Source organism: Castanea sativa, chromosome 6 (genome assembly GCF_040712315.1).
Source record: "Castanea sativa cultivar Marrone di Chiusa Pesio chromosome 6, ASM4071231v1".
Classification (NCBI taxonomy): Eukaryota; Viridiplantae; Streptophyta; class Magnoliopsida; order Fagales; family Fagaceae; genus Castanea; species Castanea sativa.
Genome location: NC_134018.1, coordinates 32127508 through 32146743, shown reverse-complemented (window position 1 = coordinate 32146743; position 19236 = coordinate 32127508). Strand labels below are relative to the sequence as shown.

The following is a 19236-nucleotide window of genomic DNA, read 5'->3' as shown; positions in this document are numbered from 1 at the left end:
GTGCTAATTGACAATTTACTAATAATACTAGCAACGACATATTTTTCCCAATAAATTTTATAATTATTAAAGTTAATTATGAATATAAGCTAAAAATAACTCATTTTATTCTCCACCAATAAAAAACTCTTTTTTATTGGCGGAAAAAGTTTTTTTTTTGACAACCCTTTTATATATACATATTTTGAGAGAGACTACTTTCATAATATTTTTATAATATTTTTACAACAAATTATAAATAATTAGTTGTTATTGGTTCAATTATGAACATAGTACTAAGATTACTTTTTTGCTATAACAATAACAACTAATAATAACTTACTTAAAATTTATTGTAAAAATATTATAAAAATATCTTTTTCATATATATATATATATATATATATATATATATGTTGCGTATACAAGCAAATTTAGCCATAAAATAAGAATAATTTTTAATATCTTAACGACTCTCTAGTCTCTAGGGCCACCCTGCACCAACACCCACAGCACTATCACTACTGTACAAGACATTCATTACCACATCTCAAGAGTCAATCAGGTCCAATCTCCGCCTGAAAAGTAGTTCACAAGACTCGTTGGTTATTAAACTCTCTTTCACTTCACACCGACACCCGTACAGACATTTTCATCCACAAAAGCTAGAGACATCAATGGCAGGTGTGGTTGAGAGCAGAGAATGGTACTTGGCTGCATATGCACCCGAAGGTGTTCCAACGTCTGATCATCTCAAACTCCGTACAGTCACTTTATCACCCGATGTTGATTCAATTCCGGACCACCATCTCATTGTGCAGAACATCTTCATCTCCGTCGATCCATATCAACGTACCCTGATGTCTGGCCTTGAAGATGGCCTTTATTTTCCTCAGACCAAACTTAACGAGGTACTTCTAAAAGTTTAAATAAACACCGCCCCATTCCATTTTTACAACTTTTCTAGCCTATACATTGATATCAACATATGTATATGTTTTAGTTCTTCGGTTCTTCGTAGATTATATATGGCTTTTTTGGAAAAAAATACATTTTTTTTAAACCGGATCTTACTTCTGTGGAATCAATTTATTCAAAGTTTCATGTCTTTTGGCAGAATGGTTTTGTGAATTCAAGACCAATCCACTTGCCCAAAAAAATCATTGGACGTAAATTCATAGAACTAAAATTGGGATCCATCATCCATGTTTGTTATATGTCTATATATATATATATATATATATTTTTTTTTTTTTTTTTTTTTTTTGGGCTTAAAATATGTTTCTTATATCTCTATGTAATTTTTGGCAAAAGACAATATGCAATCCAAAACCTCATATAATGGTGGAGCTATCAGCCGTGTTTGGCGTGGCCATGGCCTCTTACAAACTCATTAAAATTTTAATTTTTTTAGCTTTGAGTTTGATTCTAAAAAAATATGAGCTCCCCTCTCAGAAGAATGGGAGTTATATTTTTTTAAATTCAAATATTAACAGGTTTTTCAGTTTTTGAACATTTAAGAAAGTAATTTTTTTTAAAAAAAATGAGAATAAAGTAATAAGTATTTTAGAAAATTAAGTCTTTAAAAAATTTCTCAAAATTGCATGATTTTTCATTGAGATTTATACAATTTTATATGCAAAGATGATGCCTAATTAAAACTCATATTGTTAAAAGTTCAAAAGAGAAATTAAATGAATAATTTTGGAATGGTATTAGTCTACTATTTCTCATAAAACATGAATTTTTTAATTGATATATCTTTTTCTCAAAAAAAAAAAAAAAAAAAAAAAAAAGACTTCGCCTCTGTCATAGATGTATGTACTTTTTTTGATAGAATAGATAATTCAAATGCTAAATTGTAATGTAGGTGGTAAGCGCATCTACAATTGCAAGGGTGATTGGGTCAAAGGACAGTAGTTACAGGGTAGGTGATATTATCCTCAATCCTTTTGGTCCTATTGCCGAATATTGTGTTATACCATCAGCGTTGTATTTAAGGAAGGTTGACCCAGCATCTGAGCTTCCATTGCAAGAGTATCTCAGTTCTCTTGGTACTACTTCTTGTTCATGGAACTTTTTTTTTTTTTTTTCTTATATAGGTACAATAGAATTTCTACATGTATAAAGTTTGTTCCAAAATAATTGTTATTTATTATTAAACCAAGACACCAATTTGGTTTTAGTGTAATCGGGTTCGAACCCCATTTGATGATAAAAATTTACCAGTTGAACTAATTGAATCCATATTCTTGAGACTTTTTTTTATTTTCTTTTCTCCAGGAGTTTCTTCTTTTTATACATTTATTTATTTTTTATTTTTATAGATTTTATCCTTTAAATATAGTATATTTAAAAAAAAATGAAAGATGAGATGACATATAAATGTATTGCAGGGCTACCAGGGTTTGCAGCATGGGTGGGAATAGAGGTACTAGGAGACCCAAAGCCAGGGTCAAATGTGTTTGTTTCGGCTGCGGCTGGAGGTGTTGGAATGTTTGCAGGGCAATTGGCTAAACTCAAAGGTTGCAGGGTTATTGGCAGCACTGGATCAGATGAGAAGGTATCTATTGCAACCATGAAAATATTTGATAAAGGTGGTTTAGAAGCAATGTTAATATTAAATAAACTAATTAATAATATTTAACTCAATAGCTAGGAAGGTTTAATTTTTTAAACCTATTTGCACTCTTATCTTATATGGTAGACTGTAATTGATTGCTGTCACTCTCGCATGAGAGAAGGTATTCCATCTAAAGTTTAGGTGGGCTGTTCTCCTAATACTTTCTTTGTTCTTCCCTTTAATGTGTAGTTGCCTAATACTTAACAAAAAAAGTCAGTTGGCATGTATAGTTTGTCGAATTGATATAAGTTCTTCCATCTAAATTTTAGGTTGGATGTCCTCGTAATACTTTCTTTGCTTTGTTGCAATTGAATTGTGATTCCAATTTGCTACTAATTATCTTTTTAAGTTTAAAAATAGAAAAGAAAAAAGAAAGGTGTTTTTCATGTGTCGAATTTGTTTAAGTTTAGTGTTAACCTGTAACTCAATCAATTATTTTTGGGCTAGAACCTTATTCACCTATTACTAATTAAGCTTTTGGTTGAAGCTAAAGCTGCTAAACGCATGTTACGCAGCCCATTTTTTGGGTGAGTGATCAAATTTTGGTCAAGGGTGTATGCTAGGCTTAAAGGCCGCAGATTTTGGGGAAGGGTGGTGACTTATGAGGAAGCCGTAATTTTAATTCAAAGAGGGAAAGAGCAAAGATAATTTTAAATGCAAAATTATTTTGAAAATTATTATTTTTTATTAATTAATTATTATATAAATATTTTTATATTTTCATATGTCAATTTAAGAGTAATAATGGGTAAAAAAATTCACATTGGGGGTGTTAAAATTGCTAAAAAACCTATTTTAGAATCACAAACAACAAAATACATGCTACATTGGTGGTACCATATCTAAAAAAAATTGACAACTTGTTTTTATATTTTTTTTATTCCATTTCTCACTCATTCAATTCCCCCCCCCCTCTCTCTCTCTCTCTCCAATTTTAGACCTCTCACTCTTCTTCCTCTCTCTCTCATCCCTCTCTCCTTACTTTGATCATCTTGTGGCAGTTGGGTTAGGGTTTCAATTGGGCTGTGGGTTGTTGATTGGGTTGTGGGTTGTTGTGGTGGCTGGGTAGGTGGGTCACGCTGTGGGTTGTTATGGATCATTGATCGGGTTGTGGTGGTTGGGTTGGTGGGTCATGGGAGGTTATGGATGTGGTGGGTCACTAATCGGGTTTTGGTATGATTGGGTTTTCTCGGAGTTGTGGTTTGTGGGGTGGTTTTTGGCTGGTTTGGGTCGCTAGGTTGTGATGGGGTTGGTAATAGCGTGGTTGTGGTATGGTTGGTGGTTGTGAAAGTGGTGGTGTGGCTATGGAATGGTTGGTGGTTTGCTGTGAAATGGGTGTTTGGCTGTGGGTATGGCTCTTTATGGGTGTTCTATGGTTGTGGGTTTGGGTGTTTGGCCTTGGGTATGTTGGTGTTCTATGGTTGTGAAATGGTGTTTGTCGGTGTTTCTAGTTTTTGTGTGATTTTTTATTTTATTTATTTAATGGGTATAAATTGTTTATATTATTTTACTGGGATGTATGCTAAAATAGGAGATGGGATGGAGGGTATATTAAAAAGTGAGATGGTAGAAAAAAGAAGAAGAAGCTTTTTAAGGTGCTAAAAACAAAATAATTTAGCACCAACAATGTGAATGATCTAATAAAGTGAATTCATGGCAATTAAATGATAATTAATATACAAACTAAGCACTAAAAGAGTAAATTAAAGATAACTAAATAAGTATTCTAACACTTAAACAAATATATAAAAAAGATCATTTAAAAAAAAAAAAAAAATATATATATATATATATATATATATTTATATATATATATATAAAGAGATGCTATGTCCACGACATATTCACAATATTTTAACAACAAATCATAAGTGGTTAGTTGTTATTGGTTCAAATTTGAACGTAACACTAAGATTACTTTTTTGCCCCAACAATAACAATCAGTAACAATCTATTTGAGATTTGTTGTAAAAATCTATAAAAAAAATATAAATAAAAATCCTCACAATTTTAGGCTATCTCTCACTCTTGGGGAATTGGATAATGATGGATATTATCGGTTTGAGCAGAAATGAAGTATTAGTGCTTTTTCGATAGGCCAACTTACATAAGCCAATGTAGAAAGGCTTGCTATTTTCAAACTGTCTTACATCTATTTCAAATGAATTTGAGTACATAACAAAAATAAAAAGATATTTTTATAACTCTCTTTTTCATTTGTGACCAAGGAGAAGGTATTTGGTATCAAATGATATCATGTCAGCGGTATTAAAATCCAATAAGTGTAAGACATGTTTGCAAAAAATAATTACCTTACTAACAAATGAAAGACGTGTTAGTGGGCAGTTATTTTTGTACATATGTCTCTTGTTCATTAGATTTTGATACGAATGACATAGTATTATTTGATATGACGAAGAGTCTTGTAACTCAGCTGGCATCTCTTCAAAAAGTTATAAAAAAAAAAAAAAGTAGTTGCGTGTACGCCTTTTGGACCCGTTTGCATGTCAATCAGAACCTTAAAAATCAATTTTATTGCCATGGGTGGGGTCTGCTGGGAACAACATTATAAACCCCATATCATTTGGTGTACCACTTTGTCAATTATAGAGATGGTGGGTTGGGACTTTTTGGACCCATTATGATTAAAATTCATTTGGTAGTTTCAATTAGTGGACCTCATGATGAGCCTTTTGAAAAGTATTGACTACGAAAACTCCCTTGGAATTTCCGCTATGTTGGCCTATGAATCTATCTCCCCTGTGTTGGCTTATATATAATGGATTAATAGGATCTCTAGCCCAATACAGCCTTTTTTCGTTTTGGTTTATGGTCCGAAAAAGGGAACCCATCACCTGTCTTTTGTTATTATTCTTTTTTGGGCTTGAATGCCAAGGTAAAGCTTCTTCTCAAAAATTTCTCTAATTTGGCTTTCCAACATTGAGCTTAAGTTACATAAATAATTTGAAACATTCAAATGCATCTATATATAGCTTTCGTTCTTGTTTTAAAGGAGATTGCTGCAGTTCAGCTAGTTAATTTGATTTTAAGTTTGTCTAATATAATTTCCTCAAAAAGAAAAGAAAAGAAGAAGAAGAAGTGTGTCTAATATAAAGGATAGAGGCCATAAATAACATGGTGGATTAGTACCACTCATAGCAACACTTAAGTTGAAAGTAAGTACAATTACTTATTCCAGTCTGCATATGATTTATATAAAGTGAAGTGCTGTCAATTTTATTGTTGTTAGATAATTTGATTACTGTAACCAAATTAGGAAACAAGAGGGACTCTTATATTTGGCAGTTTGAATTAACTGTTTTTCAAGTAGTTTAGTAGTTTATATTGGTTAAACTAGGTTCTGTATCCAAGTAGCAAATGTGGATTGGAGGTTAGATGCATTGCTTTCAGTGTGTGTGTGTGTGAAAACAAAGGTTATTAAAATCAAAGAATAGAAAGGTGTTTCTACCTGCATTTAAGGATATTTCCCATATTCCTGATTATTATGGAGAAGGATATAGTAAAAAAATAAGTATAGATCGCCGAACTTTTGGAAGAAAACAATAATTGAAGTTTGGATTAAACGATCTCAACAAGGTAAGGAAATCTAGTAAATCTGCTAGCGTAATCCAATAATAGTGTCGAACACGACAAATTATCAGAACAACAACAAATTTGTTAACAATGCGACAAAGTTCAATCATTTTTAAAGTTTTTTAAGTACTTTTATGCGCGACAAATTACAATCATTTTTATTGTTTTTAATTTCGAAAAGTACTTATGTTTGAGTTCTCTATTGGACCTATTATGTTTAGTGTATTTGCAAATGTTCCTGATGTTCAGTATTTTATATTTTCAGCCTACATTATGAAGAATTGATGCATTATGCATCACCTTCCAACATATAAATCAATTTTGTTATGCATGCAAATTTAACAATACCATTATGTTTATGTGCATTGTTACTAAGGAAGAGCTACCAATAAAAAAACAAAGACAGTGGAAGATTGGGGATTAAAAGTGATTTAAAATTTGGAATCTAACAATGATTGACTGGCTTGTGGTTTTAGAGGTTGGAATTGGTGGCATGTTTGGATACCAGATTGTTGAAAGTTGGGGATATAAGAGATCAAGGGATAAAGCATGATGCATATATATCATATTTTTACTTTTTTGTATCAGACGTTCTCACCAATTTCTCATTCTGATTTTATGTTATTTGCGATTCTTAGGTAAAGCTCATAAAGGAGGAATTTGGATATGATGATGCATTCAACTACAAAACAGAAACAGACTTAGATGCTGCATTAAGCAAGTAATTATTATTTAAGGTTTCATCTTTATGTAATTGATAATGTGTTTATAAGTTGAAATATCTCTTTATTAAGTTTAACTTGCATTTGGATATCTTATTATATGTTATGATTATCACAAGCATATAATCTAGTGGAGGAGGCATACTTATTTGATCTTGAATGTTATAGGTACTTCCCTAATGGCATTGATATTTATTTTGACAATGTTGGTGGTGAGATGCTTGAGGCTGTCCTCAACCATGTAAATAAGCATGCACGAATCCCAGTTTGTGGCATGATATCTCAATATAAGAAGGTGACTCATATGACTACACCACTTCTGTCATCATATTCCTTTACATTTTCATTTCAGCAAACACACACACAAAGCAATATAAGTAACCATAATATATATAAGTTTCCAACTTGTTTGTTTGATGCAGATCTGGACAGAGAGACAAGGGGTAAGAAATCTGCTTAATATGGTAGGTAAGGAGGTAAGGATGGAAGGGTTTTTGGTGGGTTCACATTTGAATCGTTTTGGGGATTTTGCAAAGGAAATGGAGAGCTACATAAAAGAAGGCAAGATTAGTTCCAAGCTCAAAATCTACCATGGAATTGAGAGCTACTTGGAGAGCTTAGGCTCCCTCTTCACAAGTTCTAATTTTGGAAAAGTTATAATTGAAGTGAAGAAATAATTTGGAATTATCAACTCCATGCTCTCCTGGTTTGAAGAAGCAAATGCGGGACTGCACTAGCAGTCATTGGATTTCTGAGCCATGTTAAGTGATTTGTATAAGTAAAACTCTGCATATTCTTATTGGAGTGATGCAGCCTTTTTTATGCTTTAATTCCATTAAATATGGAACTGCTTCTATTCATAGGAGCAATTGAAAGAAAAATCGTTAAATAAATTTGCATATAAAAAAAAACATTTAAATAATCTTGTTTAGAATAGGCCATCTTGTATTGTACAATGGTTAATTGAATATCTTCAATTGAATGCAATGCATGTTTAATAGAAGATTATATTGAATTACATTTTCTTCTCAAAAAAATAAAATATTGAATTGCATTCAATTTTTAGGAGTGATATTTTGACAAGCTAATAATAAATTTCCTGCATACTAGACAGACTAAAAATAGGTATGATCTGCTCAGATGGAGATTTTAGCGGGGAAAAAAAATCTATGGAAGGAAATGATTACTAACATAGAGAATGTGCAACTATATTGATTTAAGGAAGCAGAGTCTCTAATCAATACCGAGTAGGAAAAGCAATGAGTAAGCTTTTTTAACGTGAGAAAAACAAGACCAAAAACCAAGATTTGAGAATATGAGGAGAGGTACACAAGGTGTTGGGGTGGGGGGTGAGGAATCAATGGCTTGAAATGGGGTAGTGTGAGGAGTACGTTGGTCAGTGCATGAAGTGCATCGACAAGTATTAATCCACCCTTGTATTCATGCCATCTCTGTGCTCCCTTGAAAAATCCCATGAGGAGACACTAAAGCAAAGTGCTATGCGCACATACGTTTGGGCACCTGCCTACTTTTAAGATATAATGAAAATCTAGGAACATAAGCTCACCATCTTATGGTATTGGGATGCATAATTATGTTATTTACTATGCATTTCACTTCTTAGACATAAATTCAGGCTTAACCCTTACGTTACTATAGTCTATATGCATCTCACAAGCTCACTTTATTATACTCTCAATTTAAAGAGTTTATGATTTTAATTTTTATATATTTTTTATAATTTGATAATTAGAAGAGGAAGGATTTGAGTATTGGACATTTCGGTTGGAAATACTAGGAAATTTCAGTCGAGCTATAATGTTCTTGGCAATTTTTATATTTAATAGGGTATATGATGTCATATTATTTAAAATTTGAATTGATGTGGTACTAGATTCGCCTTTAAATTTGTAATATTTAACTTAAAACATAATATAGATCAATTTTAAATAAAGAGAACTTTAATCCTTAGAGCAACCACACCAGATTAGCTAAAATCTTCTAAAATAGCAAAAAGTACAACTTTTACACATTTTGTGCAAAAAAACACCCACATCAATGGGTGTAAAAATGGGCAAAAATGTGCAAAACCATAAACGAGCTACTGTACCCATGTAAATTTACACGGGTATTGTAGCACATGTATAAGTTATTTTATTAATTTTTTCTCTCTCCACCTCACTCTCTTTTTCTCTCGGATTGCTGAATCGTTGCTCTCTCAAGTCTCGCCACAGCCGTGCCACCGCTGCTCACGTCGATCGCCGCTGCTCACGCCGATCGCCGCTGCTCACGCCGATCGCCGCTACATCAACGATTTGATCGTTGCTTTCGCCTCGCGTCGCCGCTGCTATGATCGCCGTTGATTTCGCCTTGCGTCGCCGCTGCTCTGATTGTTGATGGTTTCGCCTCGCGTCGCCGCTGCTTTCACCTCGCCGTTCTCTGATCACCGTTGCTTTCGCCTCACCTCGCCTCACCGCTGCTTTGATCGTTGATGGTTTCGCTTCGCGTCGCTGCTACTTTCACCTCTCCGTTCTCTGATTGCCACTGCTCTGATCGTTGATGTAGCTCAATCTTTGTTTGGTGGTTTTGTGATTTTGCTTCGTGGATTTTGATGGTTTTGATTTGTGGGTTTGATGATTTTGATGAGTGGGTTTGGGATTTTGATCAGTGGGTTTTGATGATTTTGATTAGTGGTTTTGGGATTTTGACGGTGGGTTGATGATGGAGGTTGGCTTGATGGTGGTGGTTGTGTGGGTTGTTGATGCAGGCTGGTTCCGCTGCTCTGAGCGTTGATGGTGGCTCGGTGTTGATTCATGAATGAATATTTTATTTGTATAAACGTGTATAATAGAGGAACTGATGTGAGGATTTTGTAAAAGTGATAGTGTAAAATAGAAAAAGTAGTTTTTTTGTGTAAAATAGACGAAATTTTTAAAAGAGCTGATGTGGTTGCTCTTATAAGTTAGAGATCTTAAACTCATGTTTAAATTGTAGAAGACGTGGGAGGGGTCTCCCTAAAAGTACTAAAAAATGTTATTATTTTTAATTTCAATTAACAGTGCTCACCAACCACCTAAGATGTTGTTTCAAAATGCCTAAACAATTGACCTCTTCTAATTGCCTTAATCTTTTTGGGAGAAACTTAATTGCCCTAATCCAAACGGTCAAAAGAAGAACAACCGACTAGTCCATTTACTATGTTTCATTTCTTTATCTTTGTTAATGCAAGAAATAAAAACATTTGAGCATGTTTATAGATATTAACCCCATGCCTCGTCTCAAAAAGAGTAATTTAGTCTTATTTTGGGCATAACCCCCTATCAAATGAGGAATGAATTCAATTTTGAAAGGGCGACCCCAAGGAAATTAAATTGAAATCTTCAAGTGAATACGAATAAAGCAGCTTTTTATTTTCAATTTTGAGCCTTTGAAGCAAAGCGCGTGACATATAAACCTCAAGATTGTAGAATAGATTTATTTACTTTAGATTAGAGTTGCTGAACCTGAAGGGAATTGCAAAATGAGGATGGAATGAGAGAAACATGTTGTCTGAGTGACCCATAATCCAAGCAGCTCCTACCTTTGTCTCACATTTATGAATTGGAAACATTTAGAGGAAAGTGGGCGATGATTAGGGAAAGATGGTATGCGTGAAGCTTTTTCTTCTTACTTAAAATAGAGACGTTTCTTAAGTCATAAACAAGAATTAAAGCCAACCCAAGTTGAAGAAATGGCACATCAAGGCATGGTTAAACTTATCAGCTTAGCTAAGTTTTATTTTTTATTTTTTATTTTATTTTATTATAAGTTAGCAAGTTTTGCTGCTATATTTAGCGAGATTCCTGAATTAATGTGGTGAATTTATGGTGAGTTGGGTATGTCATGTCTCATCCCTCACTTTAGGATATTAGGATATCACTTGAAAGAAAAGGAGCAATCATGTAGTACAAATATAGTTAATATATTTTTTTGGATAAATAAGATAGAATTTTAATTTATGGCGTTCTAAGTCTTTACTAACATTAGTAAATCATCTAAGACCACATTTAGAACTTCAGATTCCGAAAAGTACTTCATTTCACAGGGGAAAAATAGTAAAAGAAAAAGAAGCTTTAGGTAATACCAAATACTTGAGGCTAATGTAAAAACTACTTCATTGACTATATATACAACAAAAACATAAGATAAGCCTTCTTTTGGCTATATGCACATGGCAATGTCATTAAACATTGAACTACAACAGAAGAAAAGGCTCATAAGGCCTACTTTAAAGCTAAACTTATATTACAACAACATTAAACTCTAGTTTCTTAACCGCATGGACAATATTCTCTTGTCCTTAATCCATATGGACACAACTCTCTACTCTTTGGACCATATGGACACTACCAGACTACCCTATTACTATTGTAGGAAACACAAACGCTTGTAAGAAGCGCTTTAGCATATGCCAGGCAAGTTCTTCCAGTAGCAAGGGCTTAGGCCCGATTCAAGCTCTGGTTCAGTAGTGTTGGTGACCAGGGCTGGTGAAGCACTTTGCTGAGTGTCAAGCCTCACATTGTCACTTTCCACACCGGATGATTGCCCGTTAGATAGGTGGTGACCTCCACGGTACCACTCAGGAGTTGGCATTGCTGATGGGAAGTTTGTGAGCAGGCTCGCCAAGTCATCATCCATGGAATTCATCTCCTCCGGTGGATCTTCAGCTGGTTTCATACCTGTGTGAAACAACATAATACCATTGAAGATAGCAAACAATAAAAGTTGTAACGCATTAATGGCATAAGCCCATAATGTTAAATAAAAAATAAAATAAAATAGATGTGGTTTTCACATTTTTACTTATTTTCATGATACAATGTATATGACATTGTAAAAGAGTATGTCCTTAATATAGTTGAAATTTGAAACAATTCTATTAACTCAGTGAAAATTAAAAGGAATGTGATACCGCCAAGCTGAATCATAATTGATCAATACTATTATAAGCTAAGAAAATCCAACATGAAAAATCCTTACTTAAAAATTTATCAAACATATTAAACAAGAAGGAATAGTAACTTACCAATTGATGATTGAGATTGAGATTGAGATTGAGAAGAGCTCAAATCATCCCAGTGGTTCTCAGCACTAGTCTCACCACTAGTTTTGAAAACAGAATCCACATTCATTGGATCTTCCTCCTCGGTTGATGCTTCCACCATCACGCCTTTCCCTTTATCAGAGGCGACTGCAGCCGAAACTTCTTTTCCCTTGGACTTCTCACATAGAGTTTGAGACTCCACCAACAAAGCATCCAACAATCCACTATTGTCAGGAGACTGAGACAATGGATTCTCGATTTCATAGTCATTAGCACTGCTTGAAGCTCCCAGTGGGTTCTCATCACCACTGCTAGTGGATGAAGTATGAGTTGTGGAGTTTAGTGGTGTTTGGTTTGAAGGGAGTTCTGTTTCTAGTCCTTGAACTAAACCAAATGGTTCATATGGAGCTGGGCCCATAACCGCAGGGCTGCGATTGTATTGGCTACTGCCAAAACTATCAGAGTTGTACTCAACAAACGGAGCTGAAAGAGGTTGGGGTGCAATGTTTTGATTAAATATAGGGGATGGTGATGACCCAAAAGGAGAAACAGGGGATAGAGGCAGAGCATAGGCAGGATTGTTGTTGTTTTCACTGAAAAACTTGAATTGGTTGCTGGGGTTGGAGTAAAAGTCAGGAGTGACTTGGTTCTGAATTGGGTTTGTGGGTGAGGAGAAATTCATGGTGTTGAAGACGGAAAGAGAGGGATTGTAGTTGAGCTTCCGAGGCTGAGAGGAGGGGAGGAAAGCTGAGAATGGAACAGAGGAAGAGTGAGGCTGCTTTTGGTGGTTTTGTTGTTGTAGGAGGTGAAACACTGCAGCTTCTTGCTGAACTTCTTGAGGATAAAGAGGTAAGCCGGCTCTCTGTCGTCTTTTCATGCGAGTATTCCAGTAGTTCTTTATCTCATTGTCAGTCCGCCCAGGTAACTAGAAGGAGAAAGAAGAGGAATCAGAGTTAGAACAGAGAAGGTCATGGAAACAAAATGTCAAAAAATCATGTGGGTAGTTTCACAAAAACCATAAAATAGGGGGGTCCAAACAAAAATTTAGTGAGTGAGAGACTCAGAAACAAAAGTTGAGGTCAGCATCCTAGATGCAAATGATGCAATGTATTTGTTTATTAAGAAAATAGTAACCAGAAAGGGGATCATGGAATAAAAAATGGGAAAAAAACAGAAATGAGAAATTCAAATGGAATCCAAAAACTAAGTGAGGACCTTGTTTTAGGGGAAAATCGAAAGAGGTTTATTTTAACAATTAAAGATGATGTAAGCTAAGATGGTCAAAGAAGGAGAGTAAGACCACCAAAATGCATGCAGACCATCTTAGACATACACACAGCGAGTGAGCTAGAGAGAGAGGGGAAACACAGGTGGGATCATAAATCTTCTTTTTTGGGTAGGGGTGGAGATGGGTCACAATCAACACCAAAGACTAAATCCGATTTGAAAAACGAGAATGGTCATAAAATATATATATATATATATATATATATATATATATATATATATATATATATTACTTAAAAAGGTCCAACCTTTATGTTTGGATGAAGAGAAGTCTAAGAGAGGAGACCATAGGAGAATAGAAGGTGATTGAAATATGCTAAATTTTAATATATTTAGACCAATTTCAACTTTATTTTCTCTCCTTTTACTCTGTCTCCTTCTGTTCCAAACATATTATAAAACGTTGGTCTTATATCGACTATCAAAGAAAAAGAAAATAATCAGGATAAACCAAACACACAAAAGTTCCATAATCAAAACCAGAAAAATAAACAGAAAAAAGGCCCAAAAATTGAAAACAATGAACATAAAATATACATGACCAGCCTAGATCAAGAAGAATAATTACGGATTCATGAATGCATGTGGCATATTATACCGTGTAAATATGGACGAAATGCATACAAACCTGAGCGGCCATACGAGCCCATTTGTTGCCAAGCTTAGCATGAAGTTCAATGATAATCCTCTCCTCCTCACCAGAAAACGACCCCTTCTTTAGATTAGGCCTCAAATGGTTAGCCCACCTGAGCCTGCAGCTCTTGCCACACCTCATCAACCCGCAATTCTTCTGCACCGCGTTCCAGTTCCCTTCACCAAACTTCTTCACGTACTCCATCAAGATCGAGTCCTCAGCAGCAGTCCATGGACCCTTCTTGAGCCCCGCCCGGCTCAACTCGGCTTCACCTTTTGCTGCTGCCATGGCTTCCTGGTTCTGTGCTCCTTCAACGCTTTTGCTGATCATCCTGGGCTTTGATAGGAAATTAAGCAAGCTAGCTACCGCACAAAACCTTGCACAAACTTTGTTGCTCTCCTTTCTGAGTTTGGAGTTTTGGTTGGTATGAGAGAAAGTGAAAAAAGGTTCGGTGCTTATGTAATGCTACAAGTTTTGGTGAGTATTATTATAATGGGATGGGATTTTGTACGTACTATAAGAAGGAGAGGAAAGGGGTAGGTTTGGAAAAAGAGTTCTCTCCTCTCTCTAAAAGTTGAGAGAGAAATGTATGAAAGAGAGGAGAGAGAGAAAGAAATAAGTTCTTGTCCTCTCTAGAATTTCTTCTTTTTTGTTCTTTGGATTTAGACAGAGACGGTGAATTTAAAAAAAAAAACAATAATAAAGAAAGTGAAATTATGTAGAGAGAGATAGGAAGAGAGAGAGAGAGGTGGGTTTCTTAGACAAAGAGAGAGATGGGTTTCAGAGAGAGAGAGAGAGAGAGAGTGGGACTAATGTTTGGGGTTTGGATTGTGAATTAGAAGTGTGAGACCCCTCTGGGGGGCTTAGAGTGGGATTTATTTAGAGGTATGAGCTTCCATTTCGGTCCGGGTTGCATGCTAAGTGGTACGTCCATGTACGCGTTTTCTAAGTTCACCTTGATGTGTAAACACCACGCTTCAATGTCCCTTTATCTCTAGAACACCACTTTGGTCATTTCACCTTTTCTATTTTCTACTATTAAATATTCATTCAACATATAAAATAAAGTTTATTGCAAGCAAAACGGTTTAGAGGTACACCATGGGATCCCCAATTACGCAAGAGAAATGTAATACACCTAATATATGAAACAATTTCACGAAGTGAAGAGATAGATTGGGGATTAATTCTAGGTGATTGTGATGAAACTCTTTTTGAGATGTTCCATACTTATTGTTAATAAAAAAAAATTATCTAAACTTTTATCTTATATGTTTCACTCTATATAATTTAAAGATATCCGACAATGACTTTTATGTTCTATAATAAAAAAATATTCTTACTATTTAATATTGAAAATTCAACATTATAAAAAACTAGATGACTTTTAACTTTTCATATTTGAATTTGATTTGATATTTACATTCTTTTCTTTTTTTTTTCTTTTTTTTTCTTTTTACTCTAATAAATTGAGGGTACCTTATTCTTGGGATTCAAATTTGGGCTCTCCTAGTGGTGAAAGACGAAAATGCCATGAATTAAGTTTCTTTGATTAATTATAAATATGGTTAATAAAGTTACCTTGACACATGCGTCACATGCATCATGAAGTCAGTCATGTTTAGGTTTAATGTGGAATTAATCCCTAATAAATGTATTTTCCTGGTAATTATATAATTTTGTCGTTTATCGCGGTTTAGTAATTGTGTTTTGGCAAGTTATCAACTAAATGCCCTTCCTTAAAATTTGATATTTAATTTTGAATGTATTAATTACAATTTAATTTAATATATGTATATTAATATTTAGATAATCAAATGATTCACGACAGGAAAAATATTAATGAATCTGAGTTAAGCAATGTGTTGATAAACTTGATTATATATATATATATATATATATATATATATATATATATATATATATATATATATATACAATTCAATAGTTAGGGGATGAGAGATTTGAACCCTGGTCGTCTTCTTTGGAAACACCCAAAGATGTCACCACATACATGTTTGGCCCCCCAAAAAATTTTGAAGTCTTTATACTATATATAATTAAGAAGTACTATATCCACAATATTTTTATAATACTTTCACAACAAATCTTAAGTGATAAATTGTTACTTGTTTTAATTTTAACTTACCATTGAAATTACTTTTTTGCTCACCAATAATAACCTACCACTTAGGATTTTTTGTGAAAGTGTTTTAAAAATATTGTGGACATAAACAAGTCTCTATCCAATTATCAACTACTTCAAAGATTAATTGGCTTATAAAATAGGAGTTGACCCTCTTAAATATTAATAATTTGATATTTATTTTTTACTGTATTAGTTACAATTTAATTTAATATATGTATTTATATTTAGGTAGTCAAATGATTCATGACAGGGCAAAATATTAATGAGTCTGAACTTGATTAAAGTAACATTTTTTTATTTACAATTCAAAAGTTTGGGGATGAGAGATTTAAACTCTGGACGTCATCGTTGAAAACACCTATAGACATAGCCAACTACTTGTTCCCCCTTCCCCCCCCCCCCCCCCAAATTTTGAAATCTATTATATTATATATAATTATGAAATACTTTAAAGATTTGCTTATAAAATAGGAGTTGGTCCCCCTAAATATTAATAAATTTATATTTATTTTTTACTATATTAATTACAATTTAATTTAATATATGTATATTAATATTTAGGTAGTCAAAGGATTCATAGCAGGGCAAATATTAATGAGTTAAGTAATATGTTTCTTAAACTTGATTATATATTTACAATTTAATAGTTAGGAGATAGAGAATTTGAATCTTGAACATATTCGTTAAAAACACTAAGGGGAGTAGCCACACACAGCTCCCCCCCCCCCTCCCCCTAAAAAAAAATTGAAATCTATTATACTCTATAATTATCAAATACTAAAGAGATTTTACTTATAGAATAGGAGTTGGCCCTTCGAATCATTTGAGTTACCCCTACCCTCGAAATAATTTTTAAATTTTTTTTTTTTTTTTACAAATTTGTTTGAGTTTGTCCAATAGTGCTCCCAAAAAAAGAAAAAAGAAAAAGGAATTAACCGGTTGATCTATTAAATATAAAGACAAGATATATATATATATATATATATATATATATATTCTAAATTTCATTTTTTATTTTAAAATTTACACTTATATTTATTAAAGTTTTGGATCAGTCTGTCTTTAAAGACTTTTATGATTTCAATGAATTCATTTATTAGCTTTGGTAGAAGTTTTTTTTTTTTAATAATTAAAAATAAAATTTTAAGAATTTCACTATAACGATGGTAAAAGATGATTTTTTTTTTTCTCAAAAAGATCCTCGTTGAGTAAATTTTTTATAAGAGATACTAAGTTTTTGTTGTTGATATTTTCACATATTTAATATCAAACCAAACAACTTTTTTTTATTGGAGTTCAAAAGATTATAAGTTCATAGTTTATAATTTTATATACAATATATTTATGAGTTATGACTTACTCTAGTATTAAAATGTTAAAGTATATATGCGTGTGTGGGGGGAGGGGGGAGTTTTTCTTGACTAATATGTAATTAAGTACCACAATTTGGCACCCCCAAACAAAAAATCCTAGCTCTGTCCTGTGGACACAAGGGGGGAGTTGTGTCCTAGTTTTTGCAATGGTCTACAAACCATATATATAGCGTTCATTCGAGGAAGGACCTTTTGATCTTACTACCAGAGTATGAGTTCGGAGTTTAGGTACACTCTTGGGAAGGTGTTAGGCACCCAAGATCGCCCAACCTTAAGATTGACCTCCCATCATTGTGTCTTATACCTTAACCCTATTAAAAACTAACTCAACACTTATATCCTAGACTCACACACACACTAACATGCATCTAGCATACAACGTGACATCTTTCATCTCAAACAAACATACTTATCTATCCACCAAACAAAAGAGAGCCAAACATACAAAAGAAACCCTAGCATTCATCTATCATGTGCAAAACCTATCATACATCTAAACATGTTCCATTGTATCATCAAAGTAAAATTATAACACAAATGCATGGACATATGAATGTGTGACTTAACCTTTACTTACCTTGCAACATCTCAGCACCTATGACATCATGAATGGACATGTGAATGCATGTTCATGGCATCAAAACAAAAGACAAACAGAAAACCCTAATCTAAGCATGTTAAAAAAAAAAAAGCATATAAGACAGAGGCATAAACGTATAAACGCATGGTGCTCTAGTGTAGTAAGGCAAAAAAGGTAAGGCACACATTGATTTGAACATGCATTTGTTTGGAGATTTGATTTGAACCTTGCCTATGTTTTTGTCTTGGATATTATGCTTGTTTGCTTGATGCCATGTCCATGTTCTACCTTGATTGTGATATGATGAGATATATGATGCTATGTGTGACAGATGTATACTAGGATGAGACATGAGATGCATGATAGATGTATGCTAGGGTTTGGGATGAGAATGCCATGCTGTATGCTTAGATGTATTCTAGTGTGTGTGTGAGTATAGAATACAATATTAAACTTGTCTTTAATGAGATTAAGACGTAAGATACAATGAGTGGAAGTGGACCCACCGGTCGGGTGGTCTTGGGTGCCTAACACCTTCCCAAGCCATACCTAAACTTTGAACCCATACTCTGGTAGTAAGATCAGTCATTCCATGAAAGGACGCTATATTTATTGTTCTTAGACCTAATCTAGGTGGCGGCTCCAATATCTTTTCTCTGCCCCGGTCCACTCGGCTGAGGCATACTCCCCCTCTTACGTTGCACCCACATTATCTCTCTAGCATGTTTTTATTGATTTGATGATGTTTGCCTAGTCTTCTCGGGTTAGGATATGCCTATATTTCTTGTTTGTGCTCTTTATGCCATATTTGCATGTTTAGATGTTTTACTCAAGTGCCTTTTGTTTTAGTTTAAATTGTTTATGCGTTGATTTTGTGTCTTGTGTCATGGGTAGGGTGTAGATCTTGATTCATTGGTCAAGGTTCACATCCAAATGCCCAAGTTCAATAAAGGGTTTGAATTAGAGTCTTAATTGCTTGTTTATGCTTGTTTGGCTACTTACATGCTTACTTGATTTTAATCCTAGATCCTTTATCTTGTGATGCCATGTTTGGATGCTTTGTGCTTAAATCCATGTATCTCTTTAGGTCCATTATTGTATGCTTAGATCTAGCTTTTTACATCTTTAACATGCTTCAAATGCTTTGTTTACTCTTTTTAGTATGTGTTTGGTTGCACATTTTGTGATTTTCCTGTCTTGTTTGGTTACACA

At 33.8% G+C, this 19236-nt stretch overlaps 2 protein-coding genes across 2 annotated transcripts; one reads left to right on the top strand and one right to left on the bottom strand.

Moving 5' to 3' along the window:
* Positions 1 to 415: 415 nt before the first annotated feature.
* Positions 416 to 7936, top strand: LOC142640741 (2-alkenal reductase (NADP(+)-dependent)-like). Its single transcript, XM_075814973.1, has 6 exons — positions 416 to 890; positions 1850 to 2033; positions 2376 to 2542; positions 6835 to 6917; positions 7087 to 7213; positions 7341 to 7936. Exons 1-6 carry the CDS (start codon positions 657 to 659, stop codon positions 7593 to 7595), a joined length of 1050 nt encoding a protein of 349 aa, XP_075671088.1. The 5' UTR covers positions 416 to 656; the 3' UTR covers positions 7596 to 7936.
* Positions 7937 to 11336: 3400 nt separating this feature from the next.
* On the bottom strand, positions 11337 to 14252 carry LOC142637837 (transcription factor MYB101). The gene is made up of 3 exons (XM_075811792.1): positions 13917 to 14252; positions 11984 to 12926; positions 11337 to 11636 (listed from the first exon to the last, which is right to left on the bottom strand). Exons 1-3 carry the CDS (start codon positions 14250 to 14252, stop codon positions 11359 to 11361), a joined length of 1557 nt encoding a protein of 518 aa, XP_075667907.1. The 3' UTR covers positions 11337 to 11358.
* Positions 14253 to 19236: the final 4984 nt, after the last annotated feature.